The sequence below is a fragment of the Ochotona curzoniae genome, unplaced genomic scaffold (genome assembly GCF_017591425.1).
Source record: "Ochotona curzoniae isolate NIBS_2020 unplaced genomic scaffold, NIBS_Ocur_1.0 contig_883, whole genome shotgun sequence".
NCBI lineage: Eukaryota > Metazoa > Chordata > Mammalia > Lagomorpha > Ochotonidae > Ochotona > Ochotona curzoniae.
Window position 1 is genome coordinate 42140273 of NW_024466599.1, and position 24677 is coordinate 42164949.

Sequence of the window (24677 nt, forward strand, 5' to 3'; positions counted from 1 at the left end):
CTATACATATTTTTACCTTTTGAACATTTTCTGTAGTTTCTCTAAAAGGGTTTTGTGGATGAGCTTCTAAAAGCCAAAGGAACATTAAATATTGAAAACTTTGGAATTGCACCAGTTGTTCATAATGACAATCAAAAGCTCCAAACTTTCACACTTGATGCTCTGTAAAATGTCTGACTGAAAAGTTCTGCCAGAAATAGAATTGAATATTTTTAAAAGTGCTTACATACATGGGAAAATTCTTTGTTGTAGGAGTATAGTAGATTTTTCTACCAAACATTGATGTCTTCTGCTTTCCAGATTGCAGTTGTGGGAAAGAAGGGTTTTAAAAGAAAAGAAATGTATGTTTAGTAAAATTTGGTAAATGTAATTTTTTGTTTTTAATTTTAGATTAAAATGTTTAAAATTTGTTACTATAAAATTGTACATTCATAAATTTCTGTCTGCAAACCTACAACATGAAGTTTTATTATTTTGATTCATTTGCCTTTTACAGTTTTGTATGAATAGCTATGCCTTGAAATGGCAGTAACTAGGTAGTTTTATAATTTAACATTTGAAGAACCTCACTTAGGTTTGAAAACAAGTTTCGCTGATGCTCATTATGACTACTTGCAAATAAAAGGGTAATGCATTTTAAACCTTTACAAGGATTTGACTCTGGTATAAAGTTGAGTTTTTAGTTCAGTTTGCTTTTTTTTTTTTTTCTGTGAATCTGTTTGATTCTGAAGCTGAACACGTTGAATCTAATGGAAATGACATTAACCTGGAAGATCTAATGCATAAAATTTAAGACCTGTGTTTTTTCCACATAATAAAGTTACAACTAATTTTCTTCATAATGTTAATATTGTCCCAGTAAAAAATGTTTGGAATCTCGTTTATTATGAGATAATCCAGTTATACCTTGTCCAGCTACATGTTTAACAGTTTTGTTTTTCTATACACAGCACTAATTAAAGTGGACGTCTGATGTTTTGTATGTCTGTTTAAAGTGTCTGTTTCTGTCTCTGGCCCTGCTACCCTCCGTGTTACTCAGTTTTCTGTCAAATGGACGGCTTGCTCACATACACCTTGCTTTTCTTCAGCCCTCCCTTGTGGGCCTACTCACAACAGCTTTGCAAAAAGCACAGCTTTCTCTTCTATCTCTAGCACATTTGCCTTCTTACTAAAGTAAACAGGCTCTCAGTATAGGGATTTAGAGGGCTTCCTGCTAATTGCCAGCTTGTAAACTTAATTGGACTGTCTCCCTGGGCACTGTTCCTAAATCAATTAGGCAATGAGTTGGCTGTCACCTCTTTTTCCCCAAGAAGGTCTCTTGGAAGAGAAATATCCAATGGAAGTCAAGCATTCTAGTGAAAAGGTGGTAACTTCTGCAACTGATGTTTATGATTTAAATTTTATTTTTAATATGACTCTTAAGTTCAAAGAATAGAGAGATAGTAAAATTTAACAGCCTCCTTAGAAGGTATGGATTTGGAATTTTCAAGAATTTTTTAGTTTGGTTCTTATTTTTATGGCATCATAAGATTAATCTTTATAATTTTTTCCAGTGAAGATTCCTTGAAATAGTAGATTCTAACTAGCAATTTCTTCTTTAAGAGAACTCAGTTTGAAGAACAGATTTTTCTTATCTGTTACTAAATACATCCAAAAAATTAATACACTTCTTGAATTAACACAGTGCTGATTCTGGGCATCCATGTGGAATTTTCATGTATAATTCAAGTAACTGCATATATAAACAGGTAGTTGCATGTGCAGTTTCCCCACCAGGGAGTATTTATGAGATTTTTTTTTTTCAGATGCTTGTTATGCAAGCCCTTGGAAAATTTGACATGAAAGGTGTAGCTTACAATTTAAAATTGTAACGCTAAATCATAGATCATAGTTTAAAATAAAATGCTGTCATGTGCAAACGTGGCAGTGGCAGATGCCAATATGCTAACAGTTTTTGGAGTTTGACTCTTAGGTTAGGTCAGTTAATATAATGTTGAAGGAAAACAGTTCTGGGGCCAGAGCTTACTCTGTGTGTGTGTGTGTGTGTGTGTGTGTGTGTGTGTGTGTGTGTGTGTGTGTTACAGATTAATTTATTTGTTTGAAAGCCTAAATTACAGAGGGATTGAGGAGAGAGACAAAGAGAATCCCATATTCACTGGCTCACTCCTCAAATGTCCAAAATGTCCCGGGCTGAGCCAGTCTGGAGCCAAGAGCAGCTTCTTCATCTCCTACGATGATGCAGGGGTCCAAGGAGCTGGGCCATCAGGCACATTAGCTGGAAGTTTGGTCAAAAGAGCATAGCTTTGAGCTTGAATCTGTGCTGGTATGGGTGCCAGTGCTACAGGCTTTACCTGCTATGCCACAGCACCCATCACTGGAATCCATTCTTAATCCTTACAATGATTATATTTACTGCTCTTATCTCTCTTTTTTTGTGGTTGAAAGTTTGTTTTTAATTTGACTGTCTGACATGTTTTGAACGTCCCTTGAAAATAATGTTGAAATGTACATGTCAGTGTAATGGTAGTAAGAAGTGAGTGGCCTATGAGGACTTCCCTCTCAGGAATGGATTAAAGCTACTTTTGAGAGTAAGTAGGCTAGTTTTTCTCAGAGTGGGTTTAAGTTTGCTTTCAGTCTTCCTCTCATGCATGTATCTGCTTCTGTTGTGTTGTAACAAGAAGGCCCTCATCAGATGTGGCTCTTAGCAGCTTCCAGAACTATGAGCCACTTAAACTCCAGGAGTTTGTAGTTTACCCGGCCTGTTGTGCAATTCTGTTATAGTACTAAATACAGGACACTTCCATCCCTGACTCCATCCTGGACTGTTCCTGGTGCACATCCACGTATTCTCTTGGCTTGATTGATATCTGTCCTTGGATGTATACAGGTGCCTCAGACACATGGATAGAAATAAAGTCATAATTTTCTATACAACACTGCCCTTCTTTTTGTATTCTCTTTTTTATGAGATGATAAAAATTATGCAGATAGAATCTCCAAGTCTAAAGTCATCCTAGAATCCTCCCCTCACTACTAATGCTGCACACAATTGGTGACCAGATTGCATTAATTCTTTAAAATTAAGATTTATTTTTATTTAAAATGTTTAGAGAGAGTGCATATCTTCCATTCACTGGTTCACTCCCCAGATTGCCACATCTGGGCCAGCCCAAAGCCAGCAGCATGGAACTTCCCTGGATCTCCCGTGTGAATGCAGGGACTCAAGGACTTGGGCCATCTTCTGCTGCTTTCCGGGCACATTAGCAGGGAGCTGGATCAAAAGTGGAATAGCTGGGACTCTTAACTGGCACATATATGGAATGCCAGCACCACAGTCTGAGGTTTAACCTACTATGCCATGATGCTAGCCCCTATTCTGTCTAATTACCATTGAAATATCTCATTCAGCTTGGGCTTCCTGTCATCACTTTAACACACACCTTCCCTATTTTATCACAATCAAGTAGAGATCCTCTGTATTCTTCTGCCTCCCAATCTTCCCATTACACTGTGTAGTTAATTCTCCTGCACTGCTATTAGAATGGTCACTCTAACAGTGCTGATTTGGCCATGGATTCTACAACTTTCAATAGTTTAGCAGTTGATGAGCTCTTTTCTGCCTCTCTGACTTCGTCTATACCAGTGTATAGTGCTACACTGTAGTACCTTCACAACCATGGCGTGTGCTCGCAGTCTTTTCTTCCATGGTGGTGGTACCACTATTGCTCCGGGCACAGGGTCTCTGCAGTGTCCTCAGAGAACTTACAAAGTTGAGGAAAGTAGAATGTTCAGTTGATAATGTTAAACAAGAAAACTAACATTCCTTCTCATAGAATTTTGAAAACCACAGGTGACATGTCCATGTGCTTGTGTGTTATTGTTTCTAAGAAACTTCTTAGGAAATATAGCTTTTTCTCTTGGAAGTTTTAAAAAGTAGATTTTTTCCTCTGAAAGAATTATTTGTAATGAGTAATGTCATATTACACTTTTTAAAAAAGATTTACTTATTTTTTATTGTAAAGTCAGATATATGCAGAGAGGAGGAGAGACAGAGATATATCTTCCGCCCAATGATTCACTCCCCAAGTGACCGCAACGGCTGGTGCTGCGCCAGTCCGAAGCCAGGAGCCAGGATCCTGGATCCTCTTGCAGGTTTCTCACATGGATGCAAGGTCCCAAGGCTTTGGGCCATCCTCAACTGCTTTCCCAGGCTATAAGCAGGGAGCTGGATGGGAAGTGGGGCTGCCAGGATTAGAACTGGCACCCACATAGGATCCCGGCACATTTAGGGCAAGGACTTTAGCCACTAGGCCACAGTGCTGGGCCCCATATTACACTTTCTTGAAGTAATGATTGATATTGCTGCCAAGGCATTTCAAGTAATTTAAGTGCTTTTGCACATTAAAATTGAATCTCACATCATTTGAAATGAACTTTTCAGAAAACATCCTACTTTATTCAAACTACAATGGTGATGAAATTTTAGACCAAGTTTACTTGAGATATAATTTACATCAGTCAAAAACACTCATTTAAAATGTGTACTTCAGTGTGTTTTTACAGGCAAACAGCCCTTCATTGTTACTACCATAATACGATCTAGAACATTTTTATTATTCCGAAACACTCTCCCAAGGCCTTTGCAGTTAATCTTCACCTCTCAAAACTTAAAAGCATTGATTTCCTTTCTGTCATCGAGATTATATTTCATAGAAATTGCATCTTATGAAATATATATGCACATAGATATATACATATATGTATATATTTTAGTCTTGGTACTTGCGCTCAGCATTAATTTGTGAGAGATTTCCATAATATTCTGTGCATGCAAAATTTTTCTTTCTGTGGTGATCAATTTCATGGATATTCTGCTTTTTTTTTCTATCACATTACTGGACATTTGGATTTTCTTTCAGGGGCCAGTTGATGTAACAAAGTTTTACATACTTTCATTTGCTTAGATTTTGCATGAAAACACATTTCCATTTCTTTGGGAAGTAACTCAGAGAGGACAGTGACTAGACCATGTGCTAAGTTTATATTTAATTCAGAAGAAAATGACTATCTTGTTCAGTAGTTAAGCCAGTTAAGGAGTTTATGGGAGTTAAAGTTCTCTACATCCTCACTGACACTTTGTGTTATTAGTTTTCTTAATTTAGTAACTGTGATGAATGTAGAGTTGTGCTCTCATTTTCTTCATAACTATTGGAATTGAGAATCTCCAAATGTAATTTATTTACCATGCCTTTTTCTCTGATAAAATATATCTTTAAACCTATGGCTCAAGCTTACGGGGTTATTTGTTTGCTTATTATTGAGTTGTAAGATTTTTTTTTTTTGGTTCACTATAAATTCTGAATACCATCATGAATATTTTCTTCCAGTTGGTAATATGCCTTTTCATTTTTTTAGTAATGTGTCTTATGTAAAATTTTTTCATTTCAATGAAATTAAAGCATTAATCCATTTATTTTCTGGCTGTACTTTTCATGTCCTATCTATGAAAACTAATGCAGGGTTATAAAGATTTTCTTTTCAAATTTTTATTTAAAATTTAAGATTGTGCCTATGATAGGAGATATGAATTGAAATTAATTCTGTAATGTAAGTACCAATCCTAGTACCTTATTGAAATGCCTTGATGAAATGTATGTTTATTTATGTTTATTAATGCACTTTATCTTTTTCCACTAAAATATATACTTGTACTTAAGCAAGTACCATAGCTGTCTTAATTCCTTTGAGTCTTAATACCGTTAATTTTTAAACTTTTTTTAATGTTTTCCATTCTATTCTAAATCCTTTACATGTCCATATGGATTTCAAACCATACAAAAATACATAATTGAGTTTTGATTGTGATTATGTTGATTGTGCCTGTCAATTTGTGGAGGAATGACAAATTAACAGTATTGAATCTCCTGGTTCATAAATATAGTATGTCTTCATTACTTTATATCTGTTATAATTATCAATTTGAAAGGCAGAGTTAGAAGAATGAACGGAGTAAAAAAAGAAAAAATCCCATATGGTGGTTCACTTATCAAGCAAATACAACTTGCCAGTAATGGGCTAGGCTGAAACCAGGAAGTGGAATCACCTGGTTGTCCTCCATGGGTGGTAGGTTCCAAGTACATGGGTATCCTCTGCTGCTTTCACAGGCACATTGCAAGGGAGCTGAATCAGAAGCAGAGCATCCAAAACTTGAACTGGTTCTTGTATGGGATGGTGGCATTGCTGGTAACGGCTTAACCTGTTGCTTCACAGTGCCAGTCTTTGTTTCCAGAAATTCTGAAGTTTTTTGAATTATTCTGTGATCTAATGTCTGTTCATTAGCATGTTGTTGAACCTCTGTTTGCTTGATTTCTTAAGTTTCTTTTGTTATTAATCTCTAGCATTGTTTCACTGTAATCAACAAAGGTACATGATACTTTTAAAATTTATAGTCCATTTACATTTAGTTTAGTCAGTTTTGTTATTGACAGGCCAAGAATTAGGCTGTTTTGTTAATTTTCCTTTATTGGTCTTGGGTATCTTTTGTTCTTAGTCATCAGTCTTTGTGGTTTACTATGTTGATAAGGTTTGGGTTTTCTATTTTTTGCATCTTCTAGTGAGTTCTATATTTTCCCTTCCTTTCATTGTGATAATTTTCTTTCACTTTTGGAATTTTGCTAGTCTTAGGCATCTTTTTTTGCGGCTGTCCTGGTTGTTATGAATTCTTTTAATTGTAATGGGAAGTCTGCTTTTTTGGCAGTGTTTTTTTCTTCTTTCAGGATTGGAACCTCTTGGTCTGTAAGGTTTCTGGCTGAGAAATCTGCTGTTTAATGGAGATTCCCTTAAATGTGACTTGACGACTTCCTGTTAAGTTTCTCAAATTCTCTTTGTCTTATACTTTCAGTAGGTTGACTATAAGAATATTTCTGGTCATGTCCATTTTCATCATGGATCTCCTAAACTAGGAAGTCTGTATTGTTCCCAAAATTGGGAAATTTTTCAGCTACTATTTCAATAAATAGGTTTCTATGGCTTTTCACTTTTCTTTGCCTTCCGGGATCCCCGAAATTCAAATATGTATTCCTTTAATCATGCCCAAGAAGTATGTGAGAGGCTCTCTTCATTCTTGTTCTTTTTTGGGTTTTTGGGGGGATATTTTGAAAGATTTATCTTCAAGTTCAGATATTCTGTCTTCTGCTTGATCTAGACTGTTATTGAGGCTTTCAGCAGTATTTTTTGATTTATTGAATTCTCATTTCCAAAATTTCTTTTTGACCCTCTTTTTGTGGTTTCTAACTCTTGATTACATTTCTCATTCATATTGTGATTTGTTTTTCTAATTTAGTTACCTTTCTATAATCTCTTGAATCTTTTCATATAAATCATTCTTCTGAATTTCTTCAAATCCTTTCTTGGCAGGTTCTGTTGCTGGTTGTTGTATTCCTTTGGAGTTATCATGCTAACCTTGCTTTTCATATTTTTGTATCTTTATGTTGAGATTTGCACTTTGGTTGGATAAACTGTCTACCACTTTTATGCAGTAGTTTATGTAGTCAGTAGCTTTTTCCTAAAGATTTGATTTGGCTGTGGTGCTGAATCAGTCAGCTGTGTACTTTGGTTTTGCTTAAGTGCAATAGTGTTGCCTTCTATTATTTTTCAGCTATATGTGATGATGGTGGACATAGTGCACATGTAAGCAGTTTCGGAGAGCCTTTTTGACTCCAGGAGCTGCACGGGGATGGGAGCACAACAGTGATCAAGGTAGATGTAGCGTACATGCAGTGCAAATCCAACAATGAGAATAGTCATGCCATGAATATGGTATACAGTGGACATTCCCTTAGCATTGGCTGCAGTGGTGGGAGACGTAGCGTACATCCACTCAGGCCAAATAGAAGCATGAGCCCTGGGTAGGCAACAGGTTGGTCATGTTTGTAAGTTGTTAAACACACACACCTTCAGATTCAATGGTGAAGTTGAGAGCAAGCTGTTAATTTGCTTTCACCCTCCTGGATGGCACTGTATTACAGAAGTCTAGGAACTGGGGAGTAGAGCAAAAATTTTGTCTAAAGGAAAGCTGTGGTGCAGATTCCACACTGCTCCCCTAATTGGGCTCTGAGCCTGTGATAATTACAGGGCTGTCCTGTAGCAGCTACTGTAGTATCTAGTGTGTCTAGGGCTGGGGTGTGCGGGCACTCTGCTGTTCACCCTTTCACCTGCAGTGTTGGAAGAGTGCTCTTGCCTGAGGAACCGGGGTCACTGTTGTCCATATATGTGCCTTATATCTACTTCCTGTGCTACCATCCCAGATCTTTGTGTCTTAATTCCTTTGCTCATGCCCAGGCTTGTGCTTGACCATTCACCTTAAAATGCAGTTATTCATTTGCTGTCTGGTTCTTTGTGAAGGCATAGGAAAGCTCTGTACATATCAATTTGATTACCTTTTCAGTTTGACATTTATAAGTCTACCTTATTAATTATGTTTTACCTTTTATTATATACTTCTGGATTTCCCAACGTTTGTTATGAATTTTCGTATCTGTTTATGAAGATTGTGGTCTGTGTTTTTGGATTCTTTTCCTTCTTTGTCTTTTTAAAAAGATTTGTATATTTATGTAAAAAACAGAAAGAAACAAATCTTTTATCTGCCAGATGACTCCCAAAATGGCTCAATTAGCCATACTGGGCCAGGTCAAAGCCAGGAGTCTGGACTCTCATCCAGGTCTCTCACATGGGGAGCTGAAGCCCAAGTAGCTGCGCCATCTATGGTGTTGCTAGAAGGCTAGATCAGAAGCAGAGTAGCTGCAACTCAAACCAGCACTTCAATATGGGATGCCAGCAGCATAAGCAGTGGCTTAACTGGCTGTGTCCCGCCCTCCCCTTCTTTTTTTTTTTATTTCTTGCAATCTTTGTCCTTTTTGCTCTCGGTGTAAGGCTGACCTAATGAAAACAGATTGGGAAATGTGCCCTCTTAAATTTTGAGTTGTGTTGAATTTATGGTATTCTTTTAATTTAATAGAATTTACCAGTGAATGCATTTTGGTATATTTGCATTTATGGCAGAATTTTTAAACATCGAGGTTGAATTCAGTGATGTAAGGCTATTCAGGCTATCTATTCCTTCTGTTCATTGGTGAGCTTTGAATCGTTTGAGCCTTTCAAGAAGTCCATTTCATCCAAGGTATATTTTATGTTTATAAATTTTTGTAAGCATTTATACTTCTATAATGATTATTCTAGATACTGATGATTATTTTATTTCTCTTCTTATTTTAGGCAAAGGTTTGTCAACCTTTCAGATCTTTCCAAAGAACAATTTTTTATGCTTATTGATTTTTGTCTGTTCTTTATTCTGTATTTGATTACCTTTTTCCTGCTACATATTAACTTTGAACTTAATTTGCCCTTCTTTCCTGCATTCTTTTTTATACTATTTATAACATTTAATATTTATAATATTTTAAATATTGTTAGTATTATTAATATTATATACAACAAATGATAGCAAGAAAACAAGTATCAAGATGCAGCTTCTTTGTGTCTATGAATAAGGCACTATTGCTCTAAACTTAAGTTTTTGTTCCACTATCAAATATGACTCTCACATTAGTTTACTTTGTTATATCTTAAAATCAAATAGTCTAATCATTACTTCTTAAAATATCCAGTGAAAGGTTTGAGCTCATAAGAAAAGGAAAACTGTGAACCTCCGTTATTGTTTTAAATTCCATGTATAATTTTAGTGAAACAAGTAAACCCTGCAGGTTTCACAGTTTGGCAAAAAAAAAATTGTCGGGCCCTGCTCAGTGGCGCAGTGGTTAAGGTCCTCGCCTTGCACGCCCAGGATCCCATATGGGCGCCAGTTCTATCCCAGCAGCCCCGCTTCCCTTCCAGCTCCCTGCTTGTGGCCCGGGAAAGCAGTCAAGGACGGCCCAAAGTTTTGGGACCCTGCACCCATGTGGGAGACCTAGAAGAGGCTCCTGGCTTCGGATCGGCATAGTATTGGCCATTACACTCACTTGAGGAGTGAATCATCGGACAGAAGATCTTCCTCTCTGTCTCTCCTCTCTGTATATCTGCCTTTCCAATGAAAAAATAATAAAAATAAATCTTTGGAAAAAATCTGTCTTTATTGGGCTAGAAATCTTGAGACTTCAAGAGAGTGAATGAGCAAAAATTCATTTTTCACACAAGGAAAACTTTTCCAAAGGTTAGAAAGTTCAGTAACTGGAACATTGTCCTTTGACTGAACCCTGTGTTCTGTGCCATTCATCACAAACCCATTCAGTGAATACCCCGTTAAAAAAAAATTTATTTTTTACTTGAGAGGGAGGAGAGGTGGAGAGAGAGACAGATCATCTGTCTGTTGGTTCACTGTCCAGATGTTACAGTACCTGGGGCTGGGCCAGGCCAGAGCACAAGACAGAATTCCGTCCGGGTCTCCTCTGTGGGTGGGAGGAAGAAGCCAAGTATTTGGGTTGTCATCTGATACCTTCCTTTGGTATACAGTCAGCAGAAAGCTGGATCAGGAGCAGAACTGAGACTTGATCCGTTTCTTCATTCTGGGATCCAAAAGTTCTAGAGCCTGTCTTAACCTATATCACATATCCAGCCTTCCTAAAGTTCTTAATATGGAAGATTAGATTACTGCTTTTAGACTTTATTCTCTTATAATTATTTAAAGATACAAGTTTTCTTTTAAGTAGCACTGTAGTTATACCTAAAAAATGTTGACATTTTGTACTTTTATTGCAATTGAATTAAAAATATTTGCTGATATACTTTGTGCTTCTTTTCTTTGATCCGGAGGATATTTTAAAGCATGTTGCTTACATTCTAAATATTAGGGATTCTCCAAATATCTTTCTGTTATTGATACCTAATTTGATTCTAGTTTAGAGAACCTACTCTGTATAATTTTAAAATTTTGAACTGTGTTGAGGTTTATATTATTTCCCAGAATATGCTCTGTTTTGGTTAATATTCAGTGTCCCCTTTAAAAGTGTGAGTTTTGTTGTTTTTTCAAACTCTTTTTTTCTAAAGATTTAATTATTTATTTGAAAGGCAGAGTTACACAGAGAGAGAGAGATGTTCTGTTGGCTGGTTCACTCTCCTAACGGCTACACAGTCAGATCTGGGCGAGGCTGAAGTCAGGAGCCCAGAGCTTCTTCCTGATTTCCCGCATTGATACAGGACCAAAGCACTTTGAAAGTCTTCTACTTTTTCCCCAGATGTGTTGGCAGGGAGCTAGATCAGGAGTGGAACAGCCAGCACTTGAATCAGCACCCATATTGGATGGCAGTGTTTTTTTCAGCAGCTTAATTTGCGAAGCTACAATGTGGGTTCTGGAAGAAGTCTTTTATAAATGTTAGTTTAATTGAGTCAAATTCATGGATGTATTTTTCAGACATTTTCTGGTTTTGCTGATTTTCTACTTAGTTGTTCTCCTGATTAGTGAAGAAGTACTGAAATGTATTCAACATTACAAATGTAGATTATTTTTTCTTAAACTGTTTTTTTCCTTGTTTTGTCTTGCCTTTCCTTTTCCTTTCTATTTTTTTTAAAGAATTAGTTCTTTATGTAATTTGGATCCTTAGTCATAACAGTGTAGAATTTAAATTATTTTGCCTTTTAGCACATGAAAAAGGTCTTACTGTTTTCCAGTTTGCGCAATTCCAGTTGTAAACTGCAATAATCTGTGTTTTTTGTTTCTCTGTGTATAATGTATCTTTTCCCCCTATGGTTGTTTCTCTTTCTCTTTCATCTTTCTCCTCATCAACTTTGAACTATTTGATTAGGAGTGTACGTTAGCTTTTCTTCTCAATAAATCAGTTCCTCTGTTGCTACTGGAAGTCTTGCTTAACGTATAGATGAAAATAAGAGATTTCATATTTTTCTGGTTTCCTGCGAAGTTCCTTCACATTAAGTGAAGCCAAGAAGCCACCCTGATTTATGAGGACTTCCAGTGTTTGATTACAGGTTAATATAGGCTTATGGGTAGTCACATATGTTGATTTTCCCAACACAAAAGCGATAGTAAAGTTTTACTGCTTAATACAATTAGGGCAATTCCTCAGATTCCCTATCAAGTTGAGTCATGTTTTATAGCACAAGTTTTCATTTTGATGTGACTTGAAGTTAATATGAAGAATTTCAGCATCTTTCTCTTGAACTAATTTTTTCTAAATTATGAAGCCTAAAACCATTCTTGTTAAATGAAAATGGTTATAGTAATAAAAAGAATTACAGTAATAGCTTATACTTTGAACTCACAAAGTAATTTCACATTTCCTCTGTTTTATTGTTATTTGTACTATGAAATTTTTGTAGGTTGGCTGAAGGTAAGAAAAAGATTTTGCAGCCAGCTGGTTTTTCAAAAATTAAAAAAAAATAAATAAAGTATAACAAGCCTGTTTTAAAACCTGGGTACTTTTTTTATTTTCATACACAGAAAGTGTTAAGTTTCAGATGAATTCATCCATACTTAAAAATGATGATAAAATAAAACCAGAACAGAATGAATCTCCCCCAATCTTTGTTTAATGCTCTAAAATTAAAAGTGGGTTTTCTTTTAAGTTAAAAGAATGAACAACTGTGTTTATATTGTGCCAAGATATTTTATAGCAAATATTAGCTGTGAAGAGAATCTGTTCCACATTTCTAACTCCTTCTGTAAGGAATGAGCACTTTTTTTTTTTTTTTTACTTATACAAAAGTTAACTGTCTCGCTTTACTTTTTATTTCAAATGATTAACCCTGTTTTATGTGTTTTGTGATAGGTGTCTTTACTCGAGGACAGCTGGGCCCAGTAGACATCATCTTCCAGTACATTCACTGTGATGAGATCTGTGAGGCAGTTAACATCCTGAGCAGCATGAACTGGGACACTGTGGGACAACAGTGCTTTGTCAGCATGAGTGCCATTGTAAACCACCTTCTCAGACAAAAGCTTACTCCAGAGAGAGAAGGTCAGACTTGAAATATATTTCACAAATGAGTTCTGCATATACATGAGTCTTTGCTTTTGAAGATATATTTGAATTATGCAACTGGAGATTGAGAGACAAAAATGGTGTAGTAGATCAGATATGAATTAATAGTTCCCTTTCCTGTAGAAGCTTATGATGGAACTCAATGCAGGTGTTGTGTGATTCATTCTGGGTTCACATGTGATTTAGATTCATATTTCAAACTTTGATCAGAAATTTCATGTATTCTGGGTCTGGTAGATCAAAGTGTTTCTTCTTTGCTCACATGAAGCATCTGTCTATGTATGTATTTGTCTGTCTGTCTGTATTCTCAAACCAATTTGTCCAGGCAATAGCACCTAACACTCACTTTTAAAATGTGCATTAGAATTGTAGTTTAGGCTGCTCCTTCTTGGTTTTGTTCCACTAGTTTTGTTTCTGCAGTCCAGTTCTTGATATTCTTCTTCCTTCTACCTCTTAGAGGTTTCCTTACTTAACCAATAGGTAATTTTGCCCATAGGGATTTTGGATGTTTGTTTTCAAAGGAGATTGAAAATATGAAAAGGGGACAGGGCAGGAGGATGTGTCACATACTGTGATGAAATAAATCTTTATACTTGTTAATTATGTACTTTTTCATACTTAATTTAAAAATGCATCTGGATGCTAACATTTGTATCTTTATTTTGTATCTTTGTGATAAATATTGATATAATAAGTAGACACCACAGCCAATGAGAAATTTCCTTTATGTAAATTGTATAATAGGGAAAATATCAAGTAGATCCAAAGACCCATACTAAGGAGCTTTTTTCCTTCTATTTTCTTTATATTTACATCAGTATTCTTACTGTATTTCGTTACTTTTCTAAAAGTCTGGTGGTAAACATCAGTTAATTTTAGAGAAGATTGCTTCATTAGATCCAGGTCCTCCAGGAAGTTCATATTAATAGGACTTGGCCCAACTCACAGAAGGCCCATAATAAATATTTAATATTGATAGAATGTGCTTTTATGAGATAATCCACACCCATCTGTGGAGATTCCAGGATTTCTACAATGAGAAAATGCCTGTTGCAGTGCTTAGCCTATAGTGTTCAAATGAATATAAGTTAAAAAATAAAAAGAGTTATGTGAAAACTTTAGGGCACAAGGTATTATTGTATTTACCTATAGAGTTGTCTCAGATAATTATTAGTATTAATACATCCTCAAAATTGGGCACATGGTGTAAAGAAAACAAAGCTCCTAAAGAAAGCTTGCTATGACACACAAATCTGTACAAGAGTTCCTGAAGCTATAGTTCAAGAAGAAACATGGTAAAGATAAAATATTGCCTGTCACTCAGCATGCTGAGAAATGGCTAGCACCTTAGTAAATTTTTGTTGTAAGATTACTGTTGTAAAAAAAAATTGTTAGGGAGTAAACAAATGGACATTATCAGATTCTTGCCTTAATAAAGAATGTTTTCAAGGAACCATATTGAGGAGATAGCAAAATAAAAGCTTGTGTGATGCTAGGCTATTAAAATAAAATGCTTTTGTGATGCTGGGTTATCAAAATATGTACATTTTAAGTAGATATGTGTATTTTCCCCCAAGTAACTATGAAAATACATTTTCAAAACATTCAGAGTTCTTCTCTGTTGAGATTTATTCTATCTAAATCTTAACAAATTTGACATGGTAATTTGTTTTCCTTTTATTAGTGGAACCCAGTGAGCTCTTTTATTTGTATCCATGTTGTGGTTATCTTTTGAGATCTTCATTTCTGCCTTAAACATCAAGCTGAGCTATCTAATGAATCTGTAACTGTGCTGGGAGTTACGTGTATTCCATGTAGGTTCGAACGTTTCAGATGTACGAAACATGCTGTCAAGAAAACAAGCAATGGCAAGAGAATCTGGCTTGTTTTCACAATAGCTTTGCTGTATTCAATTTTAATCTAAATTGACTGCTGCTTTGAAAGAAAATACCCCTAAAGTTCATCTTACTTCACTATCTAGATTTGAGATTTAAAAAGAAATTGCCAACAGCTTCACCAACTGCATAGCAATTACTCTGATGAGGTATTTAATACTTCCAAACCCAGATATGCCTAAACCTAAAGGGTTTGCTAAACAAAGACATGTTTATTCAGCCCAGTGCTGGTGGCATACGAATAAAGAGTCTTACTGTGAGCTGTAGTGTTCCTGTATATACTCATACTCTCACCATTATGGTTAATACTTAACTTGTAGGTATTTCTGGGATGAAACACATCTCCACAAACATGTCTGGTAAAAAAAAAAATGTGAAGTAGATAAAATGTGCCCTCTTTCCTATTTTCTAACCCTCTCCTTTAGCATAAGTTGCTCTCCAGTCCTTTTTTCTCCTCTATTTGGGGTATCAAATTTCACTCTTGAACAAAATCAAGAATCATGTTAGGGTATGATTTTGGAAGATCTGGGGACTTTATTCTCATAAAATTATAGCAGAGATTCTTCCTGTAATGAGCCTACTTTTTAATTTCAATTATTTTTAGAAACATTTCTACTGTACTGATTGCAGTTCTCAATGTGAAAAGGTTAGTTATCTCCTTTCAGATAAAGATAGTAAATGTTGAGTACACTGTGAGTTAATTTTACTGGAAATACTAGTTCAAACTGTGTTACTTCGATGAGTCACTGTTTTAATTACCCATTTGTGGTGAGAGGTTGGTTCATTATGGATTTCTTCAGTTTTGACAGCTTTTTGTTGCTCAGAGTCATTGTCAGCTTTGCCTCAAGTGAAAGTTTATACATAGGTTTGTTTTTGTACCAGCTGTCATATTTTAATTTCATCTTTCCTGCAACAAGCTCACATTTCATCCAAGTTTGCAAAACCTGACTGACTGCAAACATGAGTATTCTGTTGTAATTGAAGGAGTTTCACTTGTTTTAGCTCTGCTATGTTTGAATTCCACAGCACAGCTTGAGGCAAGCCTTGGAACCTTCTATGCTCCAACAAGACCACTTCTGGATTCAACTATTTTAGAGTATAGAGACCAAATCAGCAAATATGCAAGAAGATTCTTCCATCACTTGCTCAGGTGAATGATACTTTTGAATTAAACTCAGGCTGGTTACCTGTTTCAGGAGCCATCTTAAATTAGCATCCTCCACAACATTGCTGATTGTTAACACTGTCACTCTTATAGAAAAGCAAAAAAACTTTTCATAATACTATCTTTTTAGTTTTTCCTTTTAAGAAGATATTTAATCTTCGTTTGAGTATTTCACATTATTGGGAATCTTTTAGATACTTTCTTCTTTAATACGAAAGTAAGAAATACTAGTAATGTAAAATAATTATAAAAATATTTGTCCCTAACACAGGAGAAATCATATTTTCATTATAATTAACTGAAAATATGAATATGTGATAAATCTCTGGAATGGTAATTGGTTTCCTTTGCTTTCAAAATTATTATAGAAATATTTGTGCAGTGTGGTAAGTTGGAAGCTTCACTGTATCTAGTTTCTCTGCTTTAAATGATGTAATATGTCCCTTTCACCTTAGGAATTATGTGAAAAATCAGACAGTAAAGTACAGGAATTGCTCTGAGAAAATTCCTGTGGAGGTCAATGGACAGTCATAAATATATAACCTGTTCCATATTGGAAGGCAGATCAAAATAGTTTATAAGATAATGGAATTTAAGAATAAGTTGATTGTGTTGTGAAAAAATGTTTGAGATCCAGGGATAGCTTTTGAAAATAATATACATTTTCTGAGAACTTTTTGAAGACACCCTTTCTATAAGGTGACTCTTTGAACTATACATATCACAGATCCTTTGGAAAATAGTATTTTCAGAAGTTGAGAAACGATGTATTGCAAGAGTTGTGATTTGTAATTGAACATTTACTTTTTATGAGTGACATTAGCATATTATTACTAACGCTTCACCCTGAATGAGATGGTCTTCTGTGAATGAACATAAGCCATAAGTGTTGGGTTGGTGCGACGTTGATTTGGATTTAATGCTTTATTATTTGCTCTCATTTTTACTATTTTGTTTTCCCTGTTTCTGGCGAAAATGGATCAATTTGTATCGTGTATGTAGAGGCCCCACAATGAACATGAGTGCTATAGATGTTTTGAAATTTTCATTATGTCTCTGACCTCTCTAATTTTATGCATTTCATCTTGCTATAGGCATTATGCTTTATAACCATCTTATTGGCCCTAAGATCTTCATCTTATACAAATATGCAGTGTTTTTTCTTCATTGGTCTTCCTCAGTTTTCTAGTTATTTTTTGGATATACTTTGATGAAGTGACTGCTACTATAGATACTTTTCTTTGTCATGACATCTGGAATTAGTTGTTTTCCATTGGGGTCTTATTAGCTTTTTCATGTTTCTTTTTAGATTGTTTCTATTCAGTTACAATGAGGGTTTTTTTTTTTTTAAAAGACATTCAGTTTGAATGTCGGAGTTACATAGAGAGACCTTCTGTCCTCTGGTTCACTACCTAGATTACTGCATTGGTCAGTGGTGGGCTGTGCTGAAGCCAGGAGCTTTGTCTGGACCTCCCACGTGGTTGGTGGGGGCCTAAACACTTGGCCATCTTCTGCCAAAGTAGAGCTGTCAGGATAGGAACTGACACCCATATGAAAATCCAGCACTGCAGGCAGTAGCTTTTTTAAGAGTAAGTTATAAAAAGCATTATAAAAAGGAAAAGTTTGCAAGGCATTAAATGAGAAATAGCATCGTGGTACAGTGGAATAAACTGCTGTCTATGATGCTGGCATCCCACATGGATACTGGTTCAACTCCCAACTGCTCCACTTCTGGTCAGTTTCATGCTAATGTATTTGGGAAAGCAATGAAAGTACTTAGCCCCCTGCCAACCATGTGGGAGAACCCAGATTAAGTATTGGCTACTGTTCTCAGTAACCCAGTTGTTACTGTTGCCACTATTTGTGGAGTGAACCTACAAATGGGAGATCTCTTTTCTCTCTTTCTCCCTGTCTCTGCCATGTTGCCTTTCAAATAATTGAAGTCAATTTTTTAAAAAGAAACTAAATGAGACAGCTGAAATTAAAACCATTCTTTTGTTTAATCTGCTTCTAGTTCTTTTGCTTAGGGACAAAAAAAATCGGATAAATGCTCTTGTGTATTTTTTTAAAGATTTATTTTATTGGGCCCGGCGCGGTGGCGCAAGTGGTTAGGTCCTTGCCTTGCACGCCCGGGATCCCATATGGGCGCCGGTTCTAATCCCGGCAGCCCCGCTTCCCTTCCAGCTCCCTGCCTGTGGCCTGGGAAAGCAGTTGAGGACGGCCCAAAGCTTTGGGACCCTGCACCCGTGTGGGAGACCCGGAAGAGGCTCCTGGCTTCGGATCGGCATAGTATCGGCCCGTTGCGGCTCACTTGGGGAGTGAATCATCGGATGGAAGATCTTCCTCTCTGTCTCTCCTCTCTGTATATCCGCCTTTCCAATAAAAAATAATAAAAATAAATCTTTAAAAAAAAAAAAAAAAAAAAAAAAAGATTTATTTTATTATAATTTTGAAAAGCAAAGTTAAAGAGAGATGGAGAGGGAGGGAGGGAGAGAGAGAGAGAGAGAGACAGAGAAGGAGGTCTTTCATGTGCTAGTTCGCTCCCCAAATGGCCCCAGTGACTGGAGCTAAGCTGATCTAAAGCCAGGAGACCAGGGCTTTTTCCATGTTGCCCAGATGGATGCTGGGCTCAAGGACTTGACCCATCCTCTGCTGCTTTCTCAGGCCATAAGAAGAGAGTTGGATGGGAAGTTAAATAGCCAGGATTCAAACTGGTGCCCATATGGAATGCTGGCACAGCAGGTGAGGAAATGTTTGCTATGCCACCATACCAGCTCTGCCTTTTTGTATTGGTGAAGTGCTAGAATTGAATTACTCCTTGTTTTGGGGTAACTGGTTATTTTAATAATCTAAAGAAAGTTGTTAAATAATAGTTATCCTAGGCAGCATAAGAAATTTTTTTATGAAGACTAATTTATTTTTTTATTTGAAAAGCAAAGCTACAAAACCAGAGGGAGACACATAGAGAGAGGAGAGAGAGAGAGAAAGAGAGAGACACCTCTGTACCCTAGCTCACTCCCTAAAAGTCCTCAATGGTCATGCCAAGGCCAGGCTGAAACCAGAGACCAGGAACTCTACTTTGGTTTCCCACATGTGTGGCAGTGGCCCAAGTTTTGGGGCAGTCTTCTCCTCTATTCCCAGGGGCATTAGCTGGAAGCTGGGTCAGAAGTGCAACAGGCAAAACTGGAATGAACGTTCTGATACAGGCTGTTGACATTATGGTGCCCCAATGCTGGCCCCATCATCGTAAGGATTTTTTTTCTATCCCTCATCATCATAAGGAATTTTAACGATGAAGAAAGGAACCCATTTGTGAAGTACCTAAGATCATTCACTTGGGACTGAGATTGCCTGGGACAACATTGAATCCTTTTGATAAAAATCAAAATGTTAAGTTGGCTTAAGTTCTATCCAGCATATGAACAGTACACAGTCTGAATTTGTAACAATAGAAAAAAACTGTGTGGATTGTTAAAATAAATACTTAATTTATACTTTTGGTTGTTTTGAAGGTAGAGGAATCCCATGGATATCTCTTTGTGTTTCTTAGCCTTTTTGGCTTTAGCAAGTACAAAAAGTTACCTGAAAGCCCTCCTTCAGATTTAAACAAACTTGAACTTTAAGCTGTACTTCTCATGTATTTTTCTGATGTGTTTGCATGTGTTCAAACTTGCCTATTTTCATAAAGGAATGTTCTCTAGAAATGTAAATAATTGCTTCTAATATTGAAAATAGAAACCAATAGAAATAGTCTTGATAAACTATTTAAGTAAAATGTCTATTATACTAAAATTTTAAAGCGATGAGAGTCAAATTTATACTCATTAAGGTGCAAAATACTTAGCTGTAGAAAGCAAATTTAACTGCCTCACCTAAGTTGAGAATGTAATTATTTACCTTTCTGCATCCATGAAATTGAATAGTCTTAGTGAAGTACTAAACAAGGAAGTATTAGTGAGAGCTTTTCATCATAAATAGAAACTCTAACAGAAATTCCTAAGTCACATATAGTCAAATGAAGCTCATTTTATTACCACAGAAACAAAATGTATTATAAAGAGGTAATGCTTAATTCACGGATTCATTTTTTTGCTTCTAAACTGTAAGACTACTGTTCATAACTGAGATGATTTTATGTTTTTATGTCCTAGACAATCAAACTTCTCAAATGTTTATAAAATAGTAAGCAAACTTTCTGAAAAGGAAGTTTTCTATCTAGTGTCAAAAATTATGTTTATGAAGTGAAATTTGAGGCTTGGATTTACCTTTATATTACAGAAAAGAATAAAATCATCTGATGATCAATGAATGACTGGGTAGATAGTAAAACAGTGTTGTATGGGAATGGATAATGATAGAACCCAGGAGGTAAATATATATTCCTTCAACTTTGCAGTATGTTTGCAAAAATTTTCATACATATAGTGTTGAAGTCAATATTTACATGTAGAATTCAGAATAAAAAAGCAGACTTTTAGAAATGTCTGCTTATGTAAAATATACGTGATATGCAAAAGAAATTTTGTGATGAAAAGTTCTTAACCAATTCTATTTTTAAATAAGCTTTTCAGTTACGTGTTTCACTAATGTAACATACACAGTAAATAGAGCAGTTATATGAAATCATTTCAGAGAATTTGAATGCTAAATAAGCTACCCAATGGCATTCAGGCCGCAACATAAAATGATCTGCAGAGAATAAGTTCCAGATCAGATCATCTAAAAATTTCAGATAATATGTTTAAAATATTTGTTGAAAGCATGGTTGAGTTGGCGGGAAACTAAGGGGAAAGCTTGGAGGTTGAAATGACAAAGATGCTTAGTTTCACAAAAGTAAGCAATTCCAGGTCTGCCTTGAGGGCATGTGCTGGTACCTGGCAGTGAGTTGTTTAATATACAGGGTGTGGACTCAGAAGGTAGAAGATAAAGCTAAGGCTCAGAGTGGCAGATTGATTCAGAGATCCAGAACTCTGGGACTCTGGGCAGCATCCTTCCTAGAGAACGGAAAGGAAGGTTGATAAGGGAGGCCGAAAAGGAATGGTGAGGGGAAAACCAATGATAAACTGTAGGAACTTAATAACATAAACCATACATTCTAATTCAAGGGGTTAAAATTAAGGTTAAATAAAATTCAGAAAATAGCTATATTTAAGACCAAAGTGGACTAATGAGTTGAAGATTGATTTGAAGTTTCTATATTTCTTGAGAGAAATATAAAAAGATACTTTATTTTTTCTCAGTTCTCATGTGATACTAATACAAAGAGAAAAGATTCGGTGAAGTTAATACATGCAATTCTAAGAATTGTCTCCCTCTGCATTTCTCATTAGGTTTTAATTTTTCTGAAATTTTGTTTTTTATTTGAATGGTAGATCAGATTTACAGAGAGGAAAAAAAAAACCACAGAAAAAGAGCTTCCATCCATTGATTCACTCCACATTAAAGAATTTAGCAATTAGTATTTTTTTCCCACAATATAAACCACAGTTCCAACATGCTTTGAACCAATGTGGATTCATGACTATTAATACCTCTTTTCTTTGTTTGTAGTTCCCTTTCAAAATATTTTTTTTCCAAAGTGAAAATCATTGAGTTTAATGTGAAAGTTTAGTAACTTCAAAAAAAATTTGGGGGGGTGGAAATCCACTGACCTTCTTTACTTGTTTAGTTTTTTAAAAATCTTTACATAGTTGATTAGGGTACAAAGGGTCAAGGGCTACAGGCAAGTGAATCAGACCATTGTTTCCACATTAATATTATTTTTTCTGTACCTTGGGTAAGAGGAGAGATAGAGGAAAAAACCCATCCAGCCTCCCACCATCCCAGGTCCCCGATGTGCGGCATACTCCGAGGGTCCTGCTCAAGCAGTTTTGATAGTTCAGCAGTTCTGAATTGCTGCCAATCTCGCCATTCCAAGCACAATGAAATCTATTCAGAGTCTGCTGGCTGACATTCTCTTCATGGTTGGGATTCTGAGGTCAGCAGTTCAGTTGGAGGGATCCCCAAAGAAACTTCATCTGAGGTGATTCCAGACCTGGTTCTTGTGCATGAATGCCAGTACAGGGTCCTGCACAGTACATTGCCCCAGTCACCCAAGCTCCTCCATCAGAACCTCTCCCAATGTCAGATCTTGTGCATACCAGTGGGTCCATACTTCACCAGCCCTACTTCGTCCACCTCCTGTCCTGGCAGTAAAGTGGCCTTTCTGACTGGCCTTCAACACATTCTGGTTCTTATTGTTGGATGTTTCAGCCCAGCCAAGGCTCGTCCATACGCAAACACAGCTCACACATGGCTCAGTAGGGGCAGAGACCTAGCCTAGCTCATCCTACATTTACCCTAGTTCTCATGAGCACCAAATAGTGCTGTAGTCTAGCCCGGCTCGGTGCGCCAGCCCCAGTCCACACTTGTGACAAAAGATACTGCAGCCATATCTATACCAGAATGCAGCCCCCGCTCTGGCCTCTGAATTCAGCAGTGGGAACCCCAACCCAGCAAGTGTGTACTCTCATAGCTCCCTAACCGGGCCTATTCCAAGCCATAGCTTATAAGCATGCCAGTCATTGCTCTGACCCAGTTGGCTTAGCTCCTCACCTGTCTTGGCCTTTGCCTTCGATACTGTGACCTTGTATCCCTGGCTCATGCAGACCAGTCAGTCAGTGTAAGAGCCTAACTTGGCATGACCTGTGCTCCAGCCTTATTTCTGCTCTTGCTTGTGATTTAAGGTTTGCTCAGCCCTGCCCAGTCTGCCCCTTCCAGTTGCAGCCCAGTCCATCCCACAACGTGTTTTAAGATGCGCATTGGAGGCTGCTGCTTTGACCTGTCCAGACTGTTGTCAGTTCCAGTATCTGTGAGTGTTGGCAGGTTCCATGGTCATACCTAGCTCAGCCCATCACCACTCCAACTCTTGAGCTAACCAGCCGAATTTGTATTTCCACAGGGTTTGGCCCACACATCCCTCACAGAATCTACTCCTGGACCTGGTTCTCTCACCTGCTGTTTAGTGTCTTGACCCTGCCAACTGTGACCCATTCCCTGTTCCACCACTCAGTCAGGTACTGGCACCTAGCCCTGCCAGACAGGTCCCCAGCCATAGCTTTAGTGTAGACTGGTGTGTGATAGTCAGTGATGCTCTATACTAACAGCCCATCTCAGGAATCCCATGTGGCTTGTGAATCAGTCTGGCCCAAATAGATCTTATGGACTCTCCCCTTCAAACCACAAGATCTTAGTCCCCATACTTGCAAGCACGTTCCATGACCCAGTCGCTGGGGGTCACACAAGATTCACCCCTCACCTACACTCACACTGGCCTTATCCATGGATGTCCTTAGGCAACACTTACATACCCTAGAAACTCCCCGAGCTTGCCTCTGGCCGGCTAGCAGGCAGAGCCTGATGCCCAGTGGGCACACCAGCTGCCCAACAGCCTAGCACTCACTTGCAGTGTGGCAAAGGTGTCCTTGGGCAGAGTCCCCAGCATTGGGTCCGACCTGGTTCTGGCACCCTTGCACCCACCACACTGCAGAGGCCTCTTTTTGCCCCAGTTCCCAGCCAAATACTGCCCAGACTCTTTCCTGCTGCAAGATGGTGGCAGCAGGGCAGGTTCAGGGGCTTAATCCAGTTCCCAAGATTCCCACATTGTGTACTTACCCTGAGGGAAGAGATCTCTCTGGCCTGGGAACGCCTAAGACTTACTCATCATGTGGCAACAGTGTCCTGGGTTTGAGTCCCAAGTATTGGGTCCTACCTGGCTCAGGCAGCCTTCACCCCAGGCATACTGTAGAGGGCTCCTTTTGCCCCAGCCCCCCGGCTGAACCTAGTAACTTCAAAATTTAAAAGGGTTGAATCACCTAAGGATTCCATGAGACTTTTACTTCGATTGGTTGAAAGGTTGTTTAACCCTAGAAAGTGGCATGCACAAATCTTACAAGATCCTCATTTAGGGAACAGATTCAACAGTAAAAGGAAAAAATAATTGAGAAGGAACAGTATCGAAAATCTCAATCCTGTAACTGAAACTAGCTCATGATTTTATAGTTAAAGGAGTTAGTTTTCCTTTGAGCTCTGAGGTTGAAAATAAGGCTGGTTTGGGGTATCTGAATTTTTCTAACATGGTGGGGGATCCTTTGCCATACTGACACTTTGAAGCAAAGTTTTGACTCCAATCGTGAGAGATTAGAAAATCAAGTAAAATTGACAGATTGTAGGTACAGGTAACTTGAAGGCCATTCTATGAACACATTTTGTCAATCTTTCTCTTGAGGCTACCCTTTTTGAGCTAATCAGGTTGATATGGTTAGAAGTCCTGTTTTCCTTTACAGTATTGTCTCCCTGTAAATAACTGTAAACATGAAAAAAAGTGCTTAGATGCTGCTTACATGGCTCATGTTTAACTTGTACCACATATAAAAACAAAAATGGGTAAAAGGTAGCAGTAGGAAAAGGAAAACTATGATTATTTGAAAAACTATGAAAATGTCTCTGTTCCTTTTGGTTTCTGCATTGGCCATACCACTAGCTGTTATCCAATATAGGAGAAAGAGGCTACATTCTTTGTAGTGCTAGAGGAAAGAGTGAAGACAATCTCTTTAGTAGGTATGACGTTAAGTGCACAAGACTTAAGAC

General features: G+C 37.2%; 1 protein-coding gene across 2 annotated transcripts in view; it reads left to right on the plus strand.

Moving 5' to 3' along the window:
* Nucleotides 1–24677, plus strand: part of LOC121164934 (WD repeat containing planar cell polarity effector) — a 263430-nt gene that overhangs the window by 116237 nt on the left and 122516 nt on the right. For both annotated transcript variants that reach the window (XM_040993340.1, XM_040993341.1), the window contains 2 exons: nucleotides 12777–12965; nucleotides 15911–16034. In XM_040993340.1, coding sequence (XP_040849274.1) covers nucleotides 12777–12965; nucleotides 15911–16034 — 313 coding nt within the window. The remainder of the gene's footprint in view (nucleotides 1–12776; nucleotides 12966–15910; nucleotides 16035–24677) is intronic.